This window comes from Haliotis cracherodii, unplaced genomic scaffold (assembly GCF_022045235.1).
Source record: "Haliotis cracherodii isolate W230 unplaced genomic scaffold, xgHalCrac1.p SCAF_2, whole genome shotgun sequence".
NCBI classification, from domain to species: Eukaryota; Metazoa; Mollusca; class Gastropoda; order Lepetellida; family Haliotidae; genus Haliotis; species Haliotis cracherodii.
This window is the reverse complement of record NW_027266275.1, coordinates 81,996,230-82,024,075: the sequence shown is the minus strand read 5'-3', so window position 1 is coordinate 82,024,075 and position 27,846 is coordinate 81,996,230. Positions and strand designations below refer to the sequence as shown.

The window sequence follows — 27,846 nt, the reverse complement described above, 5'->3', positions numbered from 1 at the left end:
TACATCCTTTGAACATTGTAGTACACACAACTTTGCATTTTGTAGCATATAATAGTACATATAATTGATTAAATATGCCTACCGACAATGACTGTATAAGAAGTACCATTCTAAAAATATTAGCTTCTGCAGTGATGCGGACATCATATTGGCTGGTTCAGTCAGAGGGGGTTTATTGTGATTTGATACCTCTGATTGACCAAACAAAATCAATTATTTACCAAATTCATGGTAGAATGGCAGTGGCCCTCACTTTGCCTGATAACTTGAGGGCCATTGTTTGATAATTCTCTCCATTTCCAATATAATCAACAATCACGGAAACAATTTCAACCATTTTGCACACTTTACCATGTTGACTAATTCTCTGTTAACTAAATCCAGCAACATACTGGCCTTTCTGTCTATATGAAATCATTAATTTAGGAAGATAACATTTTGAAAAACCCTTGCAAAAATGAAACTCAAATGCCACTTTTGTCATGTGTTTCAGATAGATGAAAACACTCCCAAATGAACAACAGCACAGCAGTGTCTGCAGCCCCGGGGAAATCCAATGGAGGCTTCACCCCCCTAGCTATAGGCCTGATGACGGGGCAGTTCATCATGATGGTGGTGATGGTGGGGGGCAACAGCATCTTCATCCTTGCCATCATCAAGTACCGCAAACTGAAGACCATCAACAGCATGTTTGTGGCCAATCTATCCCTGTCCGACCTCATCCTCGGGATCACCATGTCCTTCCAGATCTCTTTCTTCTTTCAGCCCTGGATGGAACATGTGAAAGAACTCTGCATCCTCCGATTCCAGTTCGTCAACCTCTTCAGCAAGGCAGCTCTGTACTCCCTCTGCCTCACCGTCATCGACCGCTTCATTGCCATCACCTACCCCTTGAAGTACCCCAGTATCATGACCAACACCAAGGCATATGTCCTCATCGCCATCATGTGGATCTACGCCCTCACCAACGCCCTCGTCCCGATCATCTTTGACATCAACACATGGGACACCGCTGACTTGTGTCTGTATGAGCTTGTGACGGAGAGGAAGTACCGCCTGTATATCCACACCGAGGACCTCCTCCTCTCCATCTTCCTAATGGTGTGCTACTCCTACATCTACATCGTTGTCCGCAGACACAAGAGGAAGATTGCAACGGAGAACATGGCATCTGATCGCAGGTTCCTCCAGGACAAGAAGCTGGCCAAGTTCAGCATCATCATCGCCATTGTGTTCACCATCTGCTGGCTACCCTTCAGCATCATTCAGGAGGTCCAGGTGTACAAGTTCTCCGTCACTGGAGCATTTGTGGGCAACTTTGCGGTCTTTCTGGGCATTTCAAATTCAGCCATAAATCCATTTATCTACACATGGAAGAATCCGGACTTCCGCAGCGCTATCAAAAAACTGCTTAGACTTGAGCATCTTCCTCAACAGACAAATATCAATTCTGTTGAATCAATCAGTTAGAACAGACTACAAGGACATAGAAACCAGATGAGATGGCTTCGCTGGCCAAGTCCTGGGTTGACATCATCACATGGGGCTTATGTTGTAAGTAATTGTAAGGATCGTCAACTAATTATATATTTTACATCTGATACAAAGAACTCATCAAGTGGTTCTACCTCTTGCAATGTAACTATTGCAACTACAACATAATTATTGCTTGCCTAACACCCTGATCCGAAGTGTACGCTACTCTGCTTCGTCCCACTAGCCTGACGTCAATACTCATGTCACAGTGATATTACAGGCAGTCCACGTGTGTGTGTGTGCGTGTGCGTGTGCGTGTGCGTGTGCGCGCGCTTAGTCTTCATGGCTTGCTTGGACCAGTGTTTGTAACAAACTCATGATAACTTGCTTTCATGTGGTATGTATGTACCCATGTCGGGAATTCAGTACAATTACTAGTATTTAACTTTTTAAGATATTTTATGAAAAGTAAGAAAACGTAGTTTCTATATAGTAGTGTGCCTGTTTCTTAGCAAATGAATACAAATATGTGTGATACATATTTCTACATTGATGACGTAATTAGGTACTAAGACGACACAACAGGGTTTAGATGTGGTGAGGTGATAGTTCAAACATTTTTGACACATACTTCCTTTCACTTTTGCTGTAAGCAATATGTAAAATGGGAATATAAGATTTCAACGTGTCATTACGTCGTTGATGTTTTTTTGCTTTTAGTCTCACACTTGTGGCCGCAACACTTCACTGACTGTCTGATTGACTTAACGTGTCCGTAGAGAACCGTCCACTGTGAGAGATGTGGAGTGAACACAAAAACAAACCAGCAGGCATCCTTCACATACAGAATCCATAATACCCAACTTTGTTTCCTATGCCCCGCCGTGATATTGCTGGAATATTGCTAAAAGCGGCGTAAAACCATACTCACTCACTCCTATGCACGTTCCATATAGACAGCATTAACGTGCAGCCTCGGACCAATCAATGGAGAAAGTGACAGCATAATGACGTTATGACACATTTCTAGAGAAAGTGACAATTTAATGACTTGACACAATTCCTGAGAAATGACAAACACACTAGACATGTCAAAAGCTGACGAGCCGAATTGCCATCATTGAAGCACTCCAGAAGCATACACCCAGCAATGTATGCTATGTTCTTGGTGTAGGATTTATAGAAATAGCCACACCATTAGATTTCCTCTTGATGGACTGCCTCATGACATTTCCGTATAGCTGCTAAGCATTGCAAGATAGATAATATAGTAGTTATATGCTGCAACCAAGTCTACATATCAGCCAATGAAAACATTTGTCATGCACCGCTGAGCCGCTAGCTTTAGGCCACTCCTCCACATAGTTTTGTTTTGGAGTCTGATTAAAAAGCGTGTGATTTCAGCTATTTCACTTGGACATTGAAGTATTTTCAATGAATGTTATGAATTTTTTTCCTCTCAGAAAGTGACCTAATGTATCGAGGAAAATTGATATTCTGAAAGAAGTCACAGTCAATTTTTTCACTTTACTTTCCCTTTAAGCTTATGTGGTCAAAAGCTGTCTTAAATGCCTATTTAACAAGTAGTGACCTTGGCCAATCAAATTGCAGATAGATCACCCTAACAGATAGAGGCTGTATAAGTGAGCAAGTGAGTGAGTATGGTTTTACACCACTTTTATCAATAATCCTGCAATATCACGTCGGGGAACACCAGAAATAGGCTTCACACATCTCGGGAATCGAAACCTGGATCTTCGGTGTGATGAGCAAACGCATTAACAACTAGGCTACCCGACCAAAGAGGCTGTATAAAGTAACGAATACTCTTATGAAGGCTGGTCAAAAATTTCTCAGCCTAACAAACAAATCCAACAATTGTGAATTTTTTTTAAAAATATTTTTTTCAACATAATCTCCCTGCTTTTCAATACACTTATCATATCTATAGTGGGGCAGTCGGGTAGCCTAGTGGTTAAAGCATTTGCTCATCACGCCGAAGACCCGGTTTCGAATCCCGACATGAGTACAATGTGTGAAGCTTATTTCTGGTGTCCCCCGCCTTGATATTGCTGGAATATTGCTTAAAAGCGGCGTAAAACCATATTCACTCACTCACTCACTCCTATCTATAGTGAAGCTTTTCAATTCCAGTCAGGAAAAAGGTTTCTAAAGCCACCTTGAAAAACTCATTCACAGCAGCTTTAAGGTCATAGTTGTCATCATAGAGCTTTCCACGAAGGTGTTCCTTCAGTTTAGGAAACAGGTAGAAATCATTTTATGCCAGGTCTGGTGAGGATGGAGGGTGAGGAAGCTCTTCAAGCCCACTTTGTCACCCAGCCTCCTTTGCAAGTCGAGAGGTGTGAAGAGAGACATTGTCATGAAGTAGTAGAACTCCAGCAGTCAGATTTTCTTGCCACCTTTCTTTGATAGAATTTCTCAGACGATGAAGCAAATCAACATTATAGGCACCGGTAATTGTCTTTTCACTTTCTAAGTAATCAACAAGGATCACATCCTTTGCATCCCAAAATACGGTGGTTATATCTTTATTCACTGATCTTGAAGACTTGAATTTCTTTGGTGCTGGAGAAGTGGAATGGTGCCATTCCATGGATTGATGTTTTGACTCGGGATCATAGTGGTAGACCCATGTTTCATCACCCATTACTAATCTCTTTTTGAATTTGACAAAATCTTCCTCAATATGCACTAAATTGTCTCTGGCAATGTCAGTTCTTCTTTCCTTAAGATCCGAATTTAGAAACTTAGGCACCCAATGAGCAGATATATTATTCTTTTTTTGTTCATGAAGAATAGTTTCAATGGATCCATGGCTTGGACCTGTGTCTTCCTCAAGTTCAGCAATGGTAATACGTCTATCTGACAGCATAAGTTTTTTCTATCTCCTTGTATTCAATCTTCATCAGTGGAAGTTGATGGACGTCCAGACCTAGGGTCATCATCAGGGCTTGTTCTCCCAGCCTTAAACATATCACAGCTTATCCCCATATACAATTGTGACATGCAGTCCTGAATTTCTTGGGGAGTACTTTTTCTGTAAAGTCAAAAACTTGATAACAGCTTGGTACTCTTTCTTTTCCATTTCTGTGTTCATTTGGCCCCCTATCACATTCAACTGGCTGTCACGTCACTAATATACAAACAGCCTCAACAGAACAACTACACTTGCAATGAGCTACTCCAACAATGTACTACATTGACAAGTTCACTTTGTTATGGCCCATACTTAAAAGTTAGTGACGCTTAGAACTTTTTGACCAGTCCTGGTACTCGTCTAGCACGAACAAGTGGTAGATATGGATATTCTATTGCCATGCACATGACCACCATTTTTATTTTTTCAAAATAAACACTTTATAACACTGAAGGAGGATGTTGTGAACATCTATCAAACATCAAAAAAGCAATGTGTCCAATTGTTTCTGACAGAAAAGATCATTGCAAAGGATGTATGCTATAATAAAATGCACTGCAGTGGAAGCCATTATAATATTTCAAACTATAAAGTCAACATTGCTGCACCTACGCGCAGAACAAGTGGGAAGTAGATATTCATGAGTTAAGTTCACTGCAGTGTGTGTGTGTGTGTGTGCGTGCGTGCGTGCGTGCGTGTGTGTGTGCGCGACCAACAAAGATCCATGACATAAGCTAACTTTAATGTTACTGTATTTCCCCATTTCCAAACAGATCAAAGGACAGAGGTATGGATGTGTATCATATCAGAACCAGCGTTTCAGCCGAATGGCCTCATGGCTAAGTATCTTGCATGAAACACCCAGCCAGTCAGGCTCAGGAAATACATGTAAATTGTGTTGACTTAGATGAAAGGCAATTCCCATGGAAAATACTGCCATGTCCATGGAAACGAGTGGATCAATTTGATTGCAAAGAAATTCACATGAAATAAAACCATGATCTCTGACACAATAGGAAATTGTTTTTTACCATCTGCAAATCCTATTACAACATACCTATCACATTTAAGCATCATATTAATCATCATCATCATCATCATCTAAAATTTCTACTCTTGGATCATAAAAAGTGTCCAGTTGCAATGTAGCTTTGATGTAGCAATGAAAAACAACTACACTCCAGTTTCCGCTTGAAGTCATATTGCTTTTTATTAGCTCTGTAAATGGAGGGTCACACCAACACCACTTAGATCATTTATCAAGTATTCGTTCTCTCCACAGAAAATTACTACTGAGCATACAGCACTTCCATTCTCATGCATCTTTGCCAGGCTTACAGATTATGTGAAACCTGATCTGATTGGCTGCTCACCTGAAAGTGTTCCCATTAACAAATCAATACTTCTGTAATATCAATCAAACCTGTCACACACTCTCTCTCTCCCACATCTAACTGACAGAGTTACCTAAGATGGAAGCTGCTCTATTACAGTTTGTTTGAGCAGTTCTATTCCCAGCTGGACTGGGTCATGGCTATGGAGGGTTTCCCACTTTCTGTACTCTGTCAATACAACTGAACCAACACACAGAACCAACACACAGAACCAACACCGAACACAAGGACCACAAGGACCACAAAACCAACAAGCTGCTGCCTTCTTTACACATAAGGCATGATGTGATGTAAAGATTTGAAATTTAAACCTTCGTTAATTAAGGAGTTAAAAACTTCTCATCCCCCACACCAGCAACACTTGCAGACACTAAACAAACAAGTTAACCATGTCTTACAAAACCTGAAATCTGCAGAATCACATCTGCACTCAAAAAACATGTGGGCAATTATTTCTCCATATTCAGCATCTTTCAAAATATGTTACCAAAGAACTATCCATATTCAGCTACTTTCAAAGTAGGTCACCTAGAACTATCCATATTAACAGCTACTTTAAAAAGAGGTCACCTTAGAACTATCCATATTAACAGCTACTTTAAAAAGAGGTCACCTAAGAACTATCCATATTAACAGCTACTTTAAAAAGAGGTCACCTTAGAACTATCCTACTTTCGAAGTATGTCTCCTAAAAACTATCTATCTTCAGATAAGTATTAAAAAGATCACATAAGTACCTCCTACAGTGAGTGAGTGAGTGAGTGAGTGAGTGAGTGAGTGAGCGAGCGAGGTTTACACTGCACTCAGTATCACCATGATCACAACAGCCTGTACATGACTGACTTGCAAGGCAATCCAGCACTCTCCTACTCTGAGTTCCATGCGGCCAGCATAGGGCCTCTGCCACAGGCCAGCGCCATGTGACGATTCGTCACATGTTATAGTCCATTCAAGATATTGCAAATATGTAACTAAAATATCGACCAATGAGAGCACTGCTTTCCAACACACACAGATTCTGTGCGGGTTTGATGTGTGCCCAGTTGGTATCAAAGTGACGAGTTGACAGCATTCGGTCGATATTATTTCATAGTAATAAAGAATTGGGAGGTGTCATGTATTGGAATCGATAGTATAATCACCCTAGACAAGGTAGATATGACGTTTTCTGGCCTGATAAGTGATTTCACTTTAGAAACAGTGATACAAGGCAAGCGGTGCCATACGTAGTGTTCAGCCTTGTGTAAAGGTATACTACGATAGTGCATTTCTTACACTCATGATACTTATTGATCTAGAAATATTTAAGCAACGACACAAGGGCCTGTGTACGGACGGACCACCACACACCAACCAGAGCTGCCTTACCTCAATGCCAGTAACACCCAGAGCTGTCTCTATGTTCTGAGTCATCCTGAATGGGACTCTCTCAGGGACCCTCAGACCTTTGCCTTTTTCAAAACACACATTGTAGTCTATATGGACAACCTGGTGAAAAAAAAGTAAACAGTTCAACTGTTGTTGAAATGAGCAACAATGCATGACGGCACCCAATCGCCACACACAATAACCATCTATACTGTTCCCAATCCTACAACAAGCAAAACGTTTGGGGGGGTTCTACCCTGTGATCCTCACGGGGAAATGCAATTTCAATCAGGTCAATGAATTCTTGTTTGTTGTTTAACACTACACTCGGCAATATTGCAGCTATGATGACAGCTTGTAATTAATCGAACCTGACCAGACAAACCAGTGATCGATACTGGGAGATCAATCAACCAAGTAACTAAGCCTGACCACCGACTCATTAAGTTCCCTCTTTCGACAAGTATAGGTTGCTGGGGACCTATTCTAACCAAGATTCCCCATGAAATACTATCACCTAAAGCCATATACTTAAATACTGAAATTGAAGGTACAGTCTCACTGTCATCACATTTCATCAGATATCCAGATTTATGACGTACCTCGCCCGTTGCCAGATCCACCAGTACATTGTCGAGGTGACGATCCCCGAGTCCAATGATGTAGCCGATCATAGACATGACAGCAGTGGACCTGGCATAGGTCTGAGTGATCTGCCACCATTCATTGGGACCCGAGCTGGCACACCAAAGCTCCCTGGGGATCAGACAAGGTAAAGATGAATCTCCTATCTCTCTACCAGACACATATTGCGTGTACATCTTACAACCAGATGCTACAGATCAACAGACGCCCTATATTGAAAACAAATAAAACTATAACAGCAAGATATTATTCATCCAATTCATGCTCCACACAATATTTGTTTGTTTGTTGTTTAAGGCTGCACTCCGCAATATTCCAGCCATATGATGATGGTCTGTAAATAATCAAGTCTGGACCAGACAATTCGGTGATTGATATCATGAGCATCGATCCACGCAATTGGGATACGATGACATGCATCAACCAAGTCAGCGAGTCTGACCACTCGATCATGCTAGTCGCCTCTTACGACAAGCATAGTTATCTCGTATCTGATCACAAATATCCACCATGAACCTACTGGCCCCGTGTATCATGGCCCTTTTTAAGAGATCATGACTGGTTCGAAAGTGACTTGTTTATCATGGCTATGTCAGTGTTAGTGGCAAGCACCGGAGTGAGTTAGTGGCAAGCACCGGAGTGAGTGGATGTCACACAAAGCACAAATTTACAACATTCTGGCTGTGTATAATAAGGTTTGACCAAGCAAACCAGTGGTTGATAGCATGAGCAATGATTCACACTCTAATAGGAAGATGATATAAGCCAGTCAACACTTCTTCATATTTATCAGCTCAGAGTTCGAGCAGTTGGATGCTGTGGATATAATCTAGCTCTGAATCTCCATGCGACAAATAGAATCGTGCTTCGTGAACTGACCTGGTGAGGAGGTCATTCCAAGGCCCTGTCGACTCATGCATCATGAGCTGACCTGGTGGGGAGGTCATTCCAAGGCCCTGTCGACTCATGCATCTTGATCTTACCTGGTGAGAAGGTCATTCCAAAGCCCTGTCGACTAATGCATCATGAGCTGACATGGTGGGGAGGTCATTCCAAGGCCCTGTCGACTCATGCATCATGAGCTGACCTGGTGAGGTTATTCCAAGGCCCTGTCGACTCATGCATCATAAGCTGACCTGGTGAGGAGGTCATTCCAAGGCCCTGTCGACTCATGCATCATGAGCTGACCTGGTGAGGAGGTCATTCCAAGGCCCTGTCGACTCATGCATCATGAGTTGACCTGGTGAGGAGGTCATTCCAAGGCCCTGTAAACTCATGTATCATGAGCTGACCTGGTGAGGGTCATTCCAAGGCCCTGTCGACTAATGCATCATGAGCTGACCTGTGAGGAGGTCATTCCAAGTCCCTGTCGACTCATGCATCATGAGCTGACCTGGTGAGGAGGTCATTCCAAGGCCCTGTCGACTCATGCATCATGAGCTGACCTGGTGAGGAGGTCATTCCAAGGCCCTGTCGACTCATGCATCATGAGTTGACCTGGTGAGGAGGTCATTCCAAGGCCCTGTCGACTCATTCATCATGAGTTGACCTGGTGAGGAGGTCATTCCAAGGCCCTGTCGACTCATTCATCATGAGTTGACCTGGTGAGGAGGTCATTCCAAGGCCCTGAAAACTCATGTATCATGAGCTGACCTGGTGAGGAGGTCATTCCAAGGCCCTGTCGACTCATGCATCATGAGCTGACCTGTGAGGAGGTCATTCCAAGTCCCTGTCGACTCAAGCATCATGAGCTGACCTGGTGAGGAGGTCATTCCAAGGCCCTGAAAACTCATGTATCATGAGCTGACCTGGTGAGGAGGTCATTCCAAGGCCCTGTCGACTCATGCATCATGAGCTGACCTGGTGAGGAGGTCATTCCAAGGCCATGTCGACTCATGCTTCGCAAGCTTACCTGGCCAGGAGGTCTTTGGGCGTCTCCTCCATCAGCTCCTCCAGGACGTTCCTCAGGACACTCAGTGGCCACTCCTTACGGCTGTCAAGGTTGTCAATGCCCTGGACCAACATAAACGAAAATGATAAAATGAGTAAATGTAACATGGATTGCTGTAATCATAACACATTTCATTAATATGTATCAGAACCTTGTTCTAGTAGATATATTTTGGCATTCTCTTACCCAGCAGGTTCAGCTGTCATGGAAACATATAACATACATCATATCACACAGAATGTGAGTGAGTGAGTATGGTTTTACGCCGCTTTTAGCAATATTCCAGCAATGTCACGGCTAGGGACACCAGAAATGGGCTTCACACATTGTACCCATGTTGGGAATTGAACCCGGGTCTTCGGTGTGACGAGCGAACACTTTAACCACTAGGCTACCCGACCGCCCCCATGGCACAGAAGGGTGACACTGCAGTTGGATGGTGTCATGGATATGCTCTATTTACATTGAGATAAATATCACAGTTCTTTTAGGACTTGCAGATGCACAGAAATGTTAAATCTAAAATTGCCCTGTAATGCCATCAGCTACCAACAAACTTTCTTGTCATCAAATGTGCCATAACGCCAGTAAATCGGAATGATATTATTTATCCAAATGGAACACACCAACATCGGATCACATACATTTTCATGGTAGGAAAACACGTTTCATGTGGCAGGAAGGGTATGATGATTGGGCCACCTACCTTATCCTTTAGTGCCGGTGTGAGCTTGTTGTAGTAGATGTCGCTGGGGCGCAGGATGGTGGCCGCATTGCTGGAAGCACTGCTCTGTCCTGATGAACTTATCTGCAGGAAAACAGTAGAATACAGTCAGAGTCAATGAGTAAATGCTGTTTTAGGCTGCTGTGCTGTGTATATTCAAATATTCTATCAAGTCACCAAGCCTGACTACCCAAATACATTTGGTCGCCTTTGACAATCTGTTCAACTGTTATATGACGCCACGCTTAAGACGCCGCCATGACTCCTTGCCTCTGATGACACCATTTAAGTTCAACCGATAGACAAAGCAATCAGTCATAAACAATGGAGCCGGACACCATAGAAAATTGAAGGTTTTCTCATGGCAGATTCATGCTGGCAAAGGAAGAAACCAGTAGCGAAACACCCTTATGCCAAAACCATTTTTAAAATATATTTTTAATTAAGTTCCATGTGTAAATGCTCTAAATTCAAAGAAGGGAAGTGTGAAAATATTCAGGGAAACTTCAGGGAACATTTATAAGGAAAGTACCTGACGATGCTGTTCCCAAGGGGATATGATAGTCACAACACTGATCTAAAGTCAACCCCTATATAAGAAATCTTTACAAAGTTTAGCACAATAGAAATTGCCCATTATTTATATCATATGACAATCTGCCATAGATCTGAGTACACGTCAATATCTGCCCAATGTGTGGAGTAGATATGAGAATCTGCCATGGATCAGAGTCCAACCACAGATCTGAGTCCTACATATTTATATGCTTATCCTATCTCACACTATGCATTTCTTCCTCCTTTTTTCGATTCTTATGTGGAAACGTGCTTGAACAAAGTCTCCTGCTTCTGAAAACATTTCACCCGAACACATCCCAGTATCACCATGGTCACCGCAGTGCATTGTGACTTGACACAACCTGATCACCTGACTCCCCCTGCCACATCATTCTCTTTCTTAGAGCTGACAGGCTAGCAGAGCTGTGATGGTTGGGACGGCATAGAGTGTGTGAGATAGGATAAGTATATAAATATACAATTCAATGTAAACATTAGAAATTATTACACTTATCGTGTGTCACACTATTCATTTATCCCACAGTTGGACAGTGGGGCACAGCTACACTAGCTCTTTGAGAATACAACCTTGATACAGACACGAGGAAGCTGGTGTTATAAACAGTGATACAAATGAAAGAATTTATAACACTTTACAGGTGAAATGTGTTTAAGTTTATGTTAATCGGAGGTCAAAACATAAAATCGGGTAGAACATGTGTTATGTGGTTTACTGAATAAAGATCGATTCATCGTATGATTTATAACCGATATGGAAGGGGTCTTCAGGCAAGCAGATCTAGAAAACAGACAAAACCACTATCTCTGATGGAGAATAGGGTGAGCCAGCTTGGCATCTCTTCGTCAAAGCTATCAACCACGCCCGAGGGATTGAAGCATGCTAAGACGAGAAGAGGAATGATCAACAACAATCACAAGAGGATCATCGAAATAATACCAAGACATCAGATGCTTATAAGAGTTGGTCACGTCTGAAGAGGAAGTCACTCGGACATTCAGTGAGTTGATCAACCCGTAGAAGTCAAGCATCAGCGACAGTAGCGATATTGACTTGGTGGAGCCCATCCTGTTGATATACCAGACGACCAATAGATCAACCAACTGGATTCTGACGTGTGAAGCACGAAGGTGCTTGGCCCAGTGGGACACTGCCAGAATGACAGCCTTGAATTGAAAGTATGTGGATATGGAGTGGCTTTTCTTCGATGAACCAGTGGTCAAGGTGTCAACGAGGAGGTGTTAGGTCGAGACAAATGGCCACAAAGAGATTCCTGCACAAACATTTGATATCACTGTTTCGGACGCAGTGACATCGGCACGGAGATAAGGACCCAGCAATTGTTGCTCTGGAGGTAGGATTTCAGGAAGCACTGGATCGATCAAAGCTGAAGTGGTCCCAGGACGTAGGCAGAGGCAGGGTAGATACAGGTAGGTTGGGCAGGAACCGAATACGGAGACAGCGAGGTAGATCTTTTAGGGGGACTACATGAGTCTCAATGTGAAGAGGGTTGATTCTCCTGTCGATAGCGAACCGAGGACCAATCCCGGGGAGGCGCAGAACAGTAGAAGTCAGCACAAGCACTATAGTCAGGATACGGTAGGCATTGGAGTAGGCATGTATATGTTGATACGGATCAACATGTTCAATCCCAGCTGTGAGGACGATCCTCGTATTCGATGCGTCTTGTCGCTGAGGGCTTAATCGTAGGAGGGAGAACGATCCTGATGATGCCAACAATCAAAGTCACCTGTAGAAGGGAAGCAAAACCAGGATCACTATCGATCTGCAGAATCAGCATCCTCCGAATGCAGCAATATTCATGTCAAACAGGAGTGGTCTGGTGTAGCTCCATTGCAATGTCAATCCGTAGCGCATTGATCCCAAGATGTCGATACCCCAGACGTTGATCTGGAATGCGATCCCAGCTAGTAAAAGTAGATGTGACATGGGACAAGCTTAAAAATTCAACTTATTCACAAACATTTTCAGGACAATTTAAATCCTTTTTACCTTGAGGGTCTGTGCAATTGCCTCCCTTTGCTGCCATTTTTTGTACAGACCGAACAGAGGTGTGGCTCCCTCCACCCACTGAATGAGGCCTGACCGGGGTCCAAGTGGTGTCACAGAGTAGTGTCGAGCTCGGTACAGCTGACGGGTCCCCCTGCACAACAAAAGAAGCTTATCACCGGGAAATACATCTGTTTTATTATGGTACACGTCCAAATTTACTGTTAACTTTCATGATTCTTTAACATTCAATGCTAGCACAAGTGAATGATTGAGTGTTAATTTACAACCCAGTCAGTAACGGCCAAGCTAATTCACATCACCTCCATGTCAGAATGATAAGATCTGATTGGTCCATGTGATCTTGATAAAATACTGTGTATCCCGCCTTGGAGGGTAATAAATTTCTCAGCTGGGGAATAAATCTCCCTGTGCTAGAGGCACTGTTAAGGCCACACATGGAGTTCTGAGAGGCAGAATATATCCCTTATACCCCGCTTCAAAGCAAAAAGCCCCATGCTTTTTTCCCCAAGTCAATGAATGTCATGGGACATAGCACATTAACCTCAGCTCAATCAAACAGTTGTTTTCTATCAATTTTGAATTTGTGTCAATTCTTTTATAATGTCACATTAAAAATGTCAGTAAGATAAATTTGTTGTAGCAGGATCACTCGGGGTACATGGGGGTTAATGCGTCCCTCGTTAGGATTCATACCACTGAGGACTGGAGTGTTCCGTGAAAAACAGCTTTCCATGCATAACTATCAGATTTCAAAACAGAGCGACGGTACTTACTTGTTTGACTTGGAGAACATGTTATTTACAATAGACAGGAACTGCATGATTCTCTCATCTAAGTGGAGGTCCTCGAGGCCCTTGAATAGGTACGGGTATCTGAAATGACCACAAACAAGAATAGTGGCTACATAAAGGTAAACAAGCACTGACCATAATTGTTTAACAATAGAATAAAATGAATTTGTACAGCTTCGTAATCACCAAATATTTAGGGTTTGATCGGGACTTGAATCCTAAATCCTCCCTAGTATCACCCCTCACTACATGCTGTGAAGAGCCTGTGCCCCGCCCTTTACAACACCAACCTTCGGCCATCTGATCCAAGCAGGACCAGTTTCTTGGGTTTGGTCTTCGTGGGGAGGATTTGTGCCGTGTTGTAGACAGACTCTATGGTGACTGTCTGTCCGAGCACACCGAGTCCGGGCATAGGGATGACCGAGCTGACCAGACTGGACAGTCGAGGGCTGATTTCCTCCATCCGCAACTGCAGACTGTTTCGCTTCTGGGCTCGCTGCTGCAGGCTGACATGCAGCTGAGGGACAAACATCAACAGTGAGTGAGGGAGTTCAACATGACTTTGATCAGTGAATGAGGGAGTTCAACATGACTTTGATCAGTGAATGAGGGAGTTCAACATGACTTTGATCAGTGAGTGAGGGAGTTCAACATGACTTTGATCAGTGAGTGAGGGAGTTTAACATGACTTTGATCAGTGAGTGAGGGAGTTCAACATGACTTTGATCAGTGAGTGAGGGAGTTTAACATGACTTTGATCAGTGAATGAGGGAGTTCAACATGACTTTGATCAGTGAGTGAGGGAGTTTAACGTGACTTTGATCAGTGAATGAGGGAGTTCAACATGACTTTGAACAGTGAATGAGGGACAAACATCAACAGTGAATGAGGGACAAACATCAACAGTGAATGAGGGACAAACATCAACAGTGAATGAGGGACAAACATCAACAGTGAATGAGGGAGTTCAACATGACTTTGATCAGTGAGTGAGGGAGTTCAACATGACTTTGATCAGTGAATGAGGGAGTTCAACATGACTTTGATCAGTGAGTGAGGGAGTTCAACATGACTTTGATCAGTGAATGAGGGAGTTCAACATGACTTTGATCAGTGAGTGAGGGAGTTCAACATGACTTTGATCAGTGAGTGAGGGAGATTAACGTGACTTTGATCAGTGAATGAGGGAGTTCAACATGACTTTGATCAGTGAATGAGGGAGTTTAACATGACTTTGATCAGTGAGTGAGGGAGTTTAACGTGACTTTGATCAGTGAATGAGGGAGTTCAACATGACTTTGAACAGTGAATGAGGGAGAAACATCAACAGTGAATGAGGGAGTTCAACATGACTTTGATCAGTGAATGAGGGAGTTCAACATGACTTTGATCAGTGAGTGAGGGAGTTCAACATGACTTTGATCAGTGAGTGAGGGAGATTAACGTGACTTTGATCAGTGAATGAGGGAGTTCAACATGACTTTGATCAGTGAATGAGGGAGTTTAACATGACTTTGATCAGTGAGTGAGGGAGTTTAACGCCACTTTGAACAGTGAATGAGGGAGTTTAACGTGACTTTGATCAGTGAATGAGGGAGTTTAACACCACTTTGATCAGTGAGTGAGTTTAACGTGACTTTGATCAGTGAGTGAGTGAGTTTAACGTGACTTTGATCAGTGAATGAGGGATTTTAACGTGACTTTGATCAGTGAGTGAGGGAGTTCAACATGACTTTGATCAGTGAGTGAGGGAGTTTAACATGACTTTGATCAGTGAGTGAGGGAGTTTAACGTGACTTTGATTAGTGAATGAGGGAGTTCAACATGACTTTGAACAGTGAATGAGGGACAAACATCAACAGTGAATGAGGGAGTTCAACATGACTTTGATCAGTGAGTGAGGGAGTTCAACATGACTTTGATCAGTGAGTGAGGGAGTTCAACATGACTTTGATCAGTGAGTGAGGGAGTTTAACATGACTTAATCAGTGAGTGAGGGAGTTTAACGTGACTTTGATCAGTGAATGAGGGAGTTTAACGTGACTTTGATCAGTGAGTGAGGGAGTTTAACATGACTTTGATCAGTGAGTGAGGGAGTTTAACGTGACTTTGATCAGTGAATGAGGGAGTTCAACATGACTTTGAACAGTGAATGAGGGAGAAACATCAACAGTGAATGAGGGAGTTCAACATGACTTTGATCAGTGAGGGAGGGAGTTCAACATGACTTTGATCAGTGAGTGAGGGAGTTCAACATGACTTTGATCAGTGAGTGAGGGAGTTCAACATGACTTTGATCAGTGAGTGAGGGAGTTCAACATGACTTTGATCAGTGAGTGAGGGAGTTCAACATGACTTTGATCAGTGAGTGAGGGAGTTTAACATGACTTTGATCAGTGAGTGAGGGAGTTTAACGTGACTTTGATCAGTGAATGAGGGAGTTCAACATGACTTTGAACAGTGAATGAGGGACAAACATCAACAGTGAATGAGGGACAAACATCAACAGTGAATGAGGGAGTTCAACATGACTTTGATCAGTGAGTGAGGGAGTTCAACATGACTTTGATCAGTGAATGAGGGAGTTCAACATGACTTTGATCAGTGAGTGAGGGAGTTCAACGTGACTTTGATCAGTGAGTGAGGGAGTTCAACATGACTTTGATCAGTGAGTGAGGGAGATTAACGTGACTTTGATCAGTGAATGAGGGCGTTCAACGTGACTTTGATCAGTGAATGAGTGAGTTTAACATGACTTTGATCAGTGAGTGAGGGAGTTTAACATGACTTTGATTAGTGAATGAGGGAGTTTAACGCCACTTTGATCAGTGAATGAGGGAGTTTAACGTGACTTTGATCAGTGAATGAGGGAGTTTAACACCACTTTGATCAGTGAGTGAGTTTAACGTGACTTTGATCAGTGAGTGAGGGAGTTTAAAGCCACTTTGATCAGTGAATGAGGGAGTTTAACATGACTTTGATCAGTGAATGAGGGAGTTTAACGCCACTTTATTCAGTGAGTGAGGGAGTTTAACGCCACTGTGATCAGTGAATGAGGGAGTTTAATGTGATTTTGATCAGTGAGTGAGGGAGTTTAACGTGACTTTGATCAGTGAGTGAGGGAGTTTAACGCCACTTTGATAAGTGACTGAGGGAGTTTAACTCTTTCAACACCGTAGGCCGGTTATCCGGCCAAGAAGCATCGAGTCCCCAGACACCGCAGGCCGGTTATTCGGCCAAGACGTAGTCACGTCAAAATAGTATATATTTTTATGGACCTACCTGTAATGTCATTCATTTATTAAATCTATCACATTGCACAATGTCTGAAATACATATTCCATTTCAATTTAACATTTTCTATTGTTAAATTAAAAAATTATTCACTATTTCTCGTGATGTTATTGAAAATAAAATTCTCGGACACACATTTCAACAACGGGTCCACATCGAACATGTCAAAGAGGAAAATAAAGACGTTTTAAACAAATCTTTAAATATATTATACAAAGTAATAAATAAAATCAACAAAAATATATCTAAAAGTAATCAAACTTACATCTAAGTTATTATTTCCATCTTTTCGTGCGATCGCGTGTAATGTAAGTCAAATGACATCTTGGCTTTCGTCGCCTTGATTTCTCGGCTCGGACAAGATGTTTAATGCAAAAATATATGCATGAAAAATCTTTGTCACAGCTCGTAACCTAGCACGATACATTCACGAAGTTCCTTATTTTTAATATATATCGTGATTTCCTGCTCAAAACGTTCAGAATAACACGATTTAACAAAATTCTTTCGCAAACTTCTGTAATTTATCGAACACGAGCTTGGTATCACAGCTGTAATTTGATTGGCTGCCTTAGGTCAGGTGCTCAAAATTGACCAATCACGAAACTTGTAGCAGATTTCAGCAAGAAAGCGTCATTAGAAACTAATTTTAATCCAATGAAATCGCTAATTATAACTACAAAAAAGAACAGTCGATGTTACGAGCGTGTAGATGAAGGAATAAGCTCTCCAGCGATGTGTCATATGCCATTCTTCGACGAACTTGTTATTCATACGAAACCTCGAAAACGGGGTTATTTCTTCATTTTACTGAGCGGACAGTCGCTGTTATCGGGAAATAGGTGATGACAGAAACTATTTATAATTCTTTTTAAAATGATTTTCCAATTACGTAAACAATGAAAATAAAACAGAAATAGGTACGTGGATATTATGAAATCATATATTTGCCAAAAATTTTTACAAACCTGTAGAGGTTATGAATTCTCTGATGAAATCCTCCTTGGGGCACTTATTGCATTTTCCTGGCTCAAGAAAATCTACATGACATAGTTGTAACCATTTTCCTTAATAAAAATTGTTACCACACAAAAAACTTTGTTTTTGTCTGATATACGTCCACCCTTATGGTGCCTCACCCTCCACGGCGCGTCACGCCAAGGGAAGCAACTCTCACCCAAATCACTTTCCATATGTCTAATGCTGACGGAATGTGGGGAGGCGGGTGGCCGTGCCCCAAGGAGGATTTCATCAGAGAATTCATAACCTCTACAGGTTTGTAAAATTCTCTTTCAGATTCAATCCTCCTTGGGGCACTTATTGCATCAAGATAGACTCCTAAAGATAATCTAGGAAGTGGCATCCGTCAGCAACAAGCGTGCATAAATACATCGTATTTTGATTATTTCAATGAATAAACAAGAGTTCAATAAATGGAACCAACCTTATCGTGAGGCACCACCGTCGAAAGGCGGGGGCTGGAGACAGGGCGTTATCGACCATACACCATGAAAAGAGCCATTCTTTGTGGCTTATCATATCGAGAACTCGAGACACAAACACCCCCCACCCCCCACACTTTTTTTGAACAAGTGATATTGGGGCACAGATCACGAGAGCCTATAAACCCGCACAGAGCTAGGCCAGAGGGTCCCCGTAATCGAAGGAGTGCATGTGCAAATACGATGATTATCGAGTGGTAATGGCTGGTATTGTATCGACCGTAGAAGATAAAATCCGGACCGTTACTGAGCAGTGTTATAACCGGTCCGGGCGGTCTAAAATCTCGAAGGCTCAATCGGCTAGAGATGTAGAACTTTGCCCAGTTCGGAGAACTGACTGACCAAACCGAGCACGCTCGCTTGAGTGTTTGTCGAGTTGGTAATGTTTGATGAACGTGCTCGGCTGGCTCCAAATAGCCGCGGAGCAGATCTCCTCAATGGGCAGAGCCGCGGCATACGCTTGTGTCGTAGCCACTGCTCTAACCGAATGAGCCTTCAACTTGGTAGGGGGGTCCCTGCCTTGAAGTGTGTACGCCGTACATATAGTAGAGACTATCCACCTGGAGATTGTTTGTTTGCTCGCAGGTGAGCCAGCCTTCCTACCGCCATAACAGCAAAATAGTTGATTATCCTTACGGATACCCTTAGTTCTGCTGATATAGGACTTAAGGGTCCTGCGGACATCCAAGACATGAGCATGTCTTGTAGTGGTCCCCGACGAAGAAGGCTGTGAAAGAGCAGGTAGCTCAATAGGAGCCGTCACGTGGAAGGCGTGTGCGACCTTAGGACGGTAAGAGTCCGGCAGGCGAATACTGACCCTGTCCCGGTGAAAGACAGTTAGTTCGGGATCGGCTGACATTGCGTGAATGTCGCCTACCCGTCTGCCGGACGTTACCGCCACAAGGAACGCCGTCTTCCAGCTCAACAGCTGAAGAGAGAGAGACGACAGATCCCGAAAGGAAGGACCGGACAGCCAATCAAGAACGATTGACAATTCCCAAGGGGGACTGATCCGCCGGACAGGCGGTCGGATCCTGTCCACACCTGCTAAAAAACGCTGCACTAATGGGTGCGCACCCAAAAGTGCCCCGTCGACGGGGACGTGAAAGGCAGCGATAGCTGTAGAGTACCCCCGGACTGTCGATGCGGCCAGGCCGACATCTAGTCGCGACTGGAGGAACTCAAGTACGGCTACGAGATCTGCAGAAAAGGGATCTGCAATCCCTCTATCGACACACCAGCGCGCATAGCAGGCCCATCTATCCTCGTACTGAACGTTTGTCGAATCCCTCCGCGAAGCCAGTATTGTGTCTGCAACTCGTGCAGGAATACCGCTCTCCTGGAGGCGATTCCGGACAGTGGCCAAGCCACCCACTGAATCCTGGGATTCGGGTGGAGGGCCTCGTTCTGGGATAGGAGGTCCGGTCGTAAAGGTAATAGAACAGGAGGCTGAGCCAGAAACCTGAGTATGACTGGAAACCAACTCTGCGCCGACCAAAGGGGTGCCAGGAGCACAAGTAGTCGCGCAGGCTGAGTGGCTAGCTGAGACAGGACCTTGGAAATCAGAGGTACTGGGGGGAATGCCCACAGAATTCTGTCCGTCCAATCTAGCTGGAAGGCGTCCGGTGCCACCGACCTCGGGTCGGGGACTCGGGAGCAGAACGTTGGTGTCTGGTGATTCACCCCAGACGCAAACAGATCCACCTGGAACGACCCGTATAACTGGGAGATAATCCCGAATATCCCCGGGTCGAGCCTCCACTCGTGAGGAGCGAGGATCCGGCGAGACAGAGCGTCCGCACGGACGTTGTCTACCCCCGGGAGATAAACAGGTAGCACCCTGATAACGTGTGAGTCGCACCATAGGAGGAACTGCCACGTCTCTTGGAGAAGCGACGGAGACACCGTTCCCCCCTGCTTCCGGATGTAAGTCATCGCCGTTTGGTTGTCCATCTCTAGACGCACCACTTGGCCACGAAGCAGATCCAGGAAGCGTTGGAACACCAACCTGACCGCTCTCAGTTCTAGCACATTGATATGCAGTTTGATCTCCTGCTGGGACCATAGTCCCGAGGCAGTGTGATCGTTCAGAACGCCTCCCCAGCCGGAGAGTGACGCGTCTGTTTGAACTGTGAGAGACGGCACGGGAGTGTCGAGGGGGAGCCCCCGGGACAGATTCCCGACCTCGGTCCACCACTGAAGGTGTGCATTGAGCCACTGCGGAGTCTCGAGAACAGTCTCGAGATCTTCCGAGTTCACCCAAAGTCGACGGAGCGCTTGTTGAATGGGTCTCATTCTCAAGCGCGCCCGCCAAACCACATCCACTGTCGCCGCCATGTTGCCCAGTAACTGGAGCCATGTACGAGCAGTGTGACTGGCGGACAGAAGGAACTGGGAAGTAACACTTCTGACCTTGGTAATGCGATCTTGTGACAGAGATACAATTCCGCTCACCGTGTTGAAATTCGCCCCTAGGAAGACTAGATTCTGAGTAGGGCTCAGATCTGACTTCTTGAGATTGACTATCCACCCTAGAGTGATCAGAATATCTATCACTTGTTGTGTAGCTATCTGACTCAGGGATTGCGATAGAGCTCTTAGTAACCAGTCGTCGAGGTACGGATGGCAGAACCGACCTTTTGACCTGGCCACTTGGGCGGGAATCAACATCAGCTTGGTGAACACCCTCGGGGCCGTAGCGATCCCGAATGGTAGAACCCTGAACTGATAACACCTCCCGTCGAAAGAAAACCTGAGGTATTTCTTGAACTCGGGGTGTATGGGTACGTGGAGATAGGCGTCTTTTAGGTCTATTGACGTTAGCCATTCTCCGGTCTCGACAGCTGAGATCACCGAGCGCAGTGTCTCCATCCTGAAGGACGGTACCTCTATAAGTTTGTTCAGCCTTCTCAGATTGAGAATAGGCCTGAACCCTCCGTCTTTTTTGGTGACTAGGAAATATGTCGAGTAGAAGCCCTCGCTTTCCTGTCCCACGGGAACCGGTTCGATCGCAGCCTTCATAAGAAGTGCGTCGACCTCGGCACGGAGGAATTCCGCCCTCTCTAGGGTAGCAGGCACCGGAGTGTGCTTTATCCCGGAGAAGGGGGGCGGATGGTGTTTCCACCGAGGCAAATGGCCATCCCTTAGAGTGGACAGGGTCCAGGGATTGGATGTGACTGTCTCCCATTCCTGCAGGAATAGAGCCAGTCGGCCGCCTACGGGGACATCCGGCTTGAGGCAGTGGACCCCGGCTGTCGGCAGTTCGATAACATGCGACCGTGGGTCCGCCCGGGGCACTTCGGGCGCTAATGGGAACCCGATGGGTTCCCGGCCCCGCGAAAAGGCTGCTGGCCTCGACCAGCTGCCCTGCCCCGGCCCCTGCCTCTCTTGCTCCTCCCGGCGCCCTTACCTGAAGGAAGCGGCTGCTTCCAAGCAGGTGCAGACTTCTGACCCGGCGCATCAGCGTAGGAGGAAGCAAGTGGAGAGGTCCGCTTACGCGGTTTAACGCATGGTACCTCCAACAAGGCCCTAGAATCCTTGATGGAGGCATACAACTGTGCGGCCTCTCGGACCACCTGCTGAGCCCCAGGGAAGAGGGTGGCACCCATCTTATATGGCAAAGCAAGTAGATCCTGGCGTGTGGAAGCCGAGTATTTGGATACCGACATCCACAGCCTGCGCATGCCCATGACTGCGCACATCATCTGCGAGGCACAGCTACGAATAGCGTCCCTGGCAAGATGACTATGTACCTCCGTCAGTTGCGCGGCCAACTCCGAAGAGTCGGCCGGCCCCTCTCCCGCTAACTCCCTCTGTACGGCCGACAGATAAGCGGAGTGTACGGACACCCGGAGCTGCTGACATGCGTTACGATATTGCTCCTCGAAGCAAACGTAAGCAGCCTTCAGCTCCGTACCGCACGCGGGAAAGGGTGGCAACCGCCGGCCCTGCTTGACCTTAGCCAAGTTGGGGTTGAAGACCCCCCCAGGGTAACGGAGGTCCAGACGCATTCGTCCACCACCGGTACCTCAAAATCACCATCCTCTGCTAACGGGTACCGCTTAATAAGTTCGGGCAGGTCGAACTTCCTGCGGGCACCCGACAACAGAGGATTGATAACTTCATGCACCAATGAGGACAGAATACGGAGCCGCACCTGGGGCGCCTTGCTCGGAGCAAAAGCGTCCCCCGGAAGGCGGAACTCAGTCGGATCCGACTGGGGCATAGGCGCAGCCACCTGAGGCAGTACCTGGACAATCTTGTCCCGTACATGCCTCAACGAGGAAACGAAGGAAAATGTTCCCGAGGTCTCCGAGTCGTCTCCCCCCTCCTCCATCCACTCCTCCTCTCTCGATTCCGAGCCGAAATTAATCGACTCTTCCCCGAGAGAAGAGGCAGACGAAGTCGGAAGGGGACGCCCGAAGGCCTGGGCCTTCGCATCCCCGGGCTGCACCCGGCCCGAAGCCGAGTCCCGGTCCCGAGGTGCCGGGGGTTCAAGGGAACCCACCTGGCTCTGGGCTAGCAATCCGCTAGAGGAAGCCTCGGCCTCGGAAGAGGCGTCTGGCTCCGCTAGGGAGAACTGTGCGTCGGTAGTGAACGGGCCAGTGCCCGCCACCCCTCCGTTGGGGAGCGACCTCGAGCCGGCGCCGAAGCCCGGTCTGAGATCGTCCCCGAGACCAAGTGGCCTGCCTCGGCCGACGCCGGGCATATCACAAGGTCTCGAAGCCGCGTCCGGCGCCGACAACGGGGAAGGCTCGGTCCGCATCTCCTCTCGGAGCTGAGACTTTACCTCCTCCATCATCGACGCCATCTGCGACCTCAACAAGGCAGAGATGTCTGCCAAAGACGGTGCAGGAGAGGGTGCAGTGATTGTGACGGGGACCCTAGAGCCTTCTCCCCCGGCCCCCGGGGAGGGAGCGGAGGAGACAGTCTCAGCTGCTTTTTTTCCCCTTCTTACTTTTTTAGATGGGGGGGGGGGGCGGTCTTTGCCGATCTAATGTCCACCCCCGCCTTCAATAGACCCTTAAAGTGTAAGAGGTCCACCTTCCTCTTTTTTTGCGCCCGTGGTGTAAATGCAACACAGATCGGGCATGACCCATCGTCATGCCCGTCTTCGGCCAAACACTTTATGCAAGTATCATGCCTGTCTTGGGGGGGAATCGAAGCCGAGCACCCCGTACACAGTTTGAAGGTCTGTAAAAAAGACCGTAATTTTTGAGTTTGGCGGGAAGGGTAATAAAGTGTATCAGTGCGATTGAAAGATCGGAAAGATACGTGCATAAATTGTGCAACTAGAAGCAAAGGCGTAATTTAGAATGCGATTGGTAACGCGATACTAATAGCCAATGTCGTAGTATAATTATAACACCAAAGTGGGCGTGTTACGCGCGAAGGTGTAAAAAACCCGTAAAAAAGGTAAGTGTAATTTAAAAATAAATAACACACCACCTTGGGTTTATTAAAGGAAAAGATTGTAGGCTAAAGCCCGATGATATAACATTAAAAAACCCAAGCCGTTTTTGATGGCCCTGGTGTTACATGTATCATACGTGGCACTACAAAATGGACGCTACTACGGCCTTTGTTTTCAAAGGTATCGTACACGTGTCACATAATTACAACTTTATAACTTCACAATGCGATGTATTACGCCTTTGCATGAAAGAAATGTACCATACATACAGTTTGGTCTGCCATGGTTCTTGTACGAACGATTATCTTGTACTTTGTTTTGTCTTGAAAAAAACAGCACGTCTGTCTTAGTCAGATGACATAAGGAAAGTGATTTGGGTGAGAGTTGCTTCCCTTGGCGTGACGCGCCGTGGAGGGTGAGGCACCATAAGGGTGGACGTATATCAGACAAAAACAAAGTTTTTTGTGTGGTAACAATTTTTATTAAGGAAAATGGTTACAACTATGTCATGTAGATTTTCTTGAGCCAGGAAAATGCAATAAGTGCCCCAAGGAGGATTTAATCTGAAAGAGAACGTCAAGTTTTCGCTTCCTTGGTCCTTAATCTGGATGTTAACACCATGTTAGCGTACATTTTTTATTTACAACAAATTTAATTGGGTTGTAAATGCATTGTTTTAAATAATGTGAAAAACATATTTCATATTTATAAACCATAGGATCAGACCTTTCAAATGGTGTATAACATGTAGTAGCAAATATATTTTACAAGCAGGTATTTTCTTTTATAAATGTTGGCTTCATCTATCACACAAGAGTCTCTGGGAACTCAGTGTCCCAGCAGTAAACACTTCTGGTTGACTGGTGTTGAAAGAGTTAATACCACTTATATCAGTGAGTGAGTGAGTTTAACGCCACTTTGATCAGTGAGTAAGGGAGTTTGGTTTAATGCTACTGTCATTAGTGAGTGAGGGAGTTCGACGCCACTGCTCGGCTTCAGAATCCTTTCAGAACATATTTTTGTAAGATTTGATCACAGCAACAAACCTGTTTGAAGAGCTGCCAGTTGACGGCAGGGTTGGAGGGGTTGCTAGGGTTCCTCAGCCTCTGCAGGGCGTTCTCTATCAGTTCCCCATACGTGTCCTGGAACCACTTCTCATGCGGGGTCTCCGCCGCCTGGCTGGTGATCTCGTGGAGCCGCTCCATTGTGTATAGGATCTGAGTGAACACAAACACATCTTCCGTTTCCACATTACATACCACAGCAACATCAACATACTCTATGGAGAATACTAGAGCTCCTGTGTAAGTCCAATTTTATGAAACGAGTGAAAAGTTTTCGTATCTGACAGGCAATATTTGATAGTGAAACTTGTTCCTGCAGTACATAAGCAGCACTTTGGCATTACACAACGTGTAATACAGCTGTATGTTTATTGAACGGGTGATCTCTTCACGGATGAGTAACAAATTCTTGTACAACACTTACTGGCTTCATAATGGTCTTGTGCTTCTCTCTGATGATGGCTGTCTTCTCCTCCTTGTTCAGTGACTGGTTGGCGTTGACTTTCTTCACCTCACTCTCCAGTTGGGCCAGGGAGCGCACCACGTCCGTATGCTGCTGGTTGAGGGTGCCAAGCCACAGTTCATCCCACAGCAGCGTGACGCGCCGCAGTTCCTGCACCATCTGCTGCACCTCGGAGATCATCCTGGAACACAGGACAGGTTCAAGTCTCCGGCATGACATGGCGGGGGAACACAGGAACAGGTTCAAGTCTCCGGCATGACATGGCGCGGGAACACAGGAACAGGTTCAAGTCTCCGCCATGACATGGCGCGGGAACAAAGGAACAGGTTCCAGTCTCCGGCATGACATGGCGCGGGAACACAGGACAGGTTCCAGTCTCCGGCATGACATGGCGCGGGAACACAGGAACAGATTCCAGTCTCCGGCATGACATGGCGCGGGAACACAGGAGCGGGAACACAGGAGCAGGTTCCAGTCTCCGGCATGACATGGCGGGGGAACACAGGAGCAGGTTCAAGTCTCCGGCATGACATGGCGGGGGAACACAGGAGCAGGTTCAAGTCTCCGGCATGACATGGCGGGGGAACACAGGAACAGGTTCAAGTCTCCGGCATGACATGGCGGGGGAACACAGGAACAGGTTCAAGTCTCCGGCATGACATGGCGCGGGAACACAAGAAATAGGTCAAGAGAAAAATCAGTCTGTGCCAAAAACATTTTGGGTATTTTTTCCAGTAAATTTGTGTAAACACGAAGACCATAACTATCTGAGCTTACGAGACAGAAAGATATTTCACTGAACTGATGTCATATAAATGAAGGACTTGTAACCTGTAAGACTTTGTTATCCGATACAAATGTGCATAACTGAATGTATAACCTAACTCATACACTCATACAGAAAGCAGTGTTAGAAACTGGCACTAGTCCTCTAGTCCTTGCCAAACTGCCCAATGTTTAAGGGATCAAAACTAGTAGAAATTTGACATTTTTAAGGTTTTGCGATATGTTGTCATTACAGAAGTTTCTACCGAAGGATAGAATGTAATAATGCCATTTCTAAGATTTATTCCTAGTAAATACGGTATTACGTCACTGAATACATGATTGGTCTGAGGGACATGAGAGCTTCCTTCCACCTACTTGGGGTTGTGGTGAGACAGGGTGTCCACGATGGTGGCTAGGCAAGTCTGCAGCATGGTGGCACTCGGGTCCTCAATGACCGGATCCTCTCCCTCATCCTCTCCCTGTGACCCTTGACCTCCTTCATCAGGGTCAAGGCTCTCCTCTTCTTCTGACAAGTAGTTGCTCAGCAAACCTTGAAGTAAATAGACACATCTGGGACTTTGACATTTGTTTTTTAAGTATTTACTTTACCATTTCTGAACAGTTTCCAATATTTAACTATGTTTGGGCAGTGTGTGCAGTATTCCTTAACACTGAATACCAGTTTCACCTGTCTGCAAAAATAACCTGCCATGCATCCATGCAACTGGCAGTAGAAGTGGCAGTCCACATGGAATAGTACTTGCTTAGTATTCACTTGTCTCAGACTTGCAAACTGTTTTCAAAACCTGCACTTTTGCTGTAAAGTGAGTGATTGACGTTTCCGAAATCAGCAATATTATAAATCTCTGTCACAAGTGAGGGATTTATGTTTGTGGGGGTATCTAGACAAGGCTACCCAGGTGCGTTACAATACCATGAGTCACAATACATTCATCGGTAAGTCACACATTGACCCATCTCTCTAACCGATCCTCCTCTCTGGTCTGTGACCGACCCACCTCTCTGGTCTGTGACCAACCTACCTCTCTACCGACCCACCTCTCTACCCACCCATCTCTCTACCGACCCACCTCTCTGGTCTGTGACCAACCTACCTCTCTACCGACCCACCTCTCTACCCACCCATCTCTCTACCGACCCACCTCTCTGGTCTGTGACCGACCCACCTCCCTGGTTTGTGACCAACCCACTTCTCTGGTCTGTGACTGACCCACCTCTCTACTGAACCACCTCTCTACCGAACCACCTCTCTACCTCTGTTCCGACCCACCTCTCTGGTCTGTGACTGACCCACCTCTCTGGTCTGTGACCGACCCACCCACCTCTGTTCCGACCAACCTCTCTGGTCTGTGACTGACCCACCTCTGGTCTGTGACTGACCCACCCCTCTGGTCTGTGACTGACCAACCACTCTACCCAACCA

The 27,846-nt window shown here is 45.5% G+C and overlaps 2 protein-coding genes across 2 annotated transcripts in view; one reads left to right on the top strand and one right to left on the bottom strand.

Annotated features, from left to right (window-relative positions):
- LOC139468593 (serine/threonine-protein kinase SMG1-like) overlaps nt 1-27,846 on the bottom strand; it is a 127,178-nt gene that overhangs the window by 49,702 nt on the left and 49,630 nt on the right. Inside the window, exons 38-47 of the mRNA XM_071250715.1 lie at nt 26,778-26,952; nt 25,596-25,815; nt 25,154-25,324; nt 14,189-14,415; nt 13,881-13,979; nt 13,087-13,237; nt 10,479-10,580; nt 9,734-9,834; nt 7,779-7,932; nt 7,177-7,296 (exon numbers count right to left, since the gene is read on the bottom strand). Coding sequence (XP_071106816.1) covers nt 7,177-7,296; nt 7,779-7,932; nt 9,734-9,834; nt 10,479-10,580; nt 13,087-13,237; nt 13,881-13,979; nt 14,189-14,415; nt 25,154-25,324; nt 25,596-25,815; nt 26,778-26,952 — 1,520 coding nt within the window. The remainder of the gene's footprint in view (nt 1-7,176; nt 7,297-7,778; nt 7,933-9,733; nt 9,835-10,478; nt 10,581-13,086; nt 13,238-13,880; nt 13,980-14,188; nt 14,416-25,153; nt 25,325-25,595; nt 25,816-26,777; nt 26,953-27,846) is intronic.
- LOC139469741 (beta-2 adrenergic receptor-like) lies at nt 514-1,470 on the top strand. Its single transcript, XM_071252010.1, has one exon. The coding sequence runs from the start codon at nt 514-516 to the stop codon at nt 1,468-1,470; it is 957 nt and encodes a 318-aa protein (XP_071108111.1).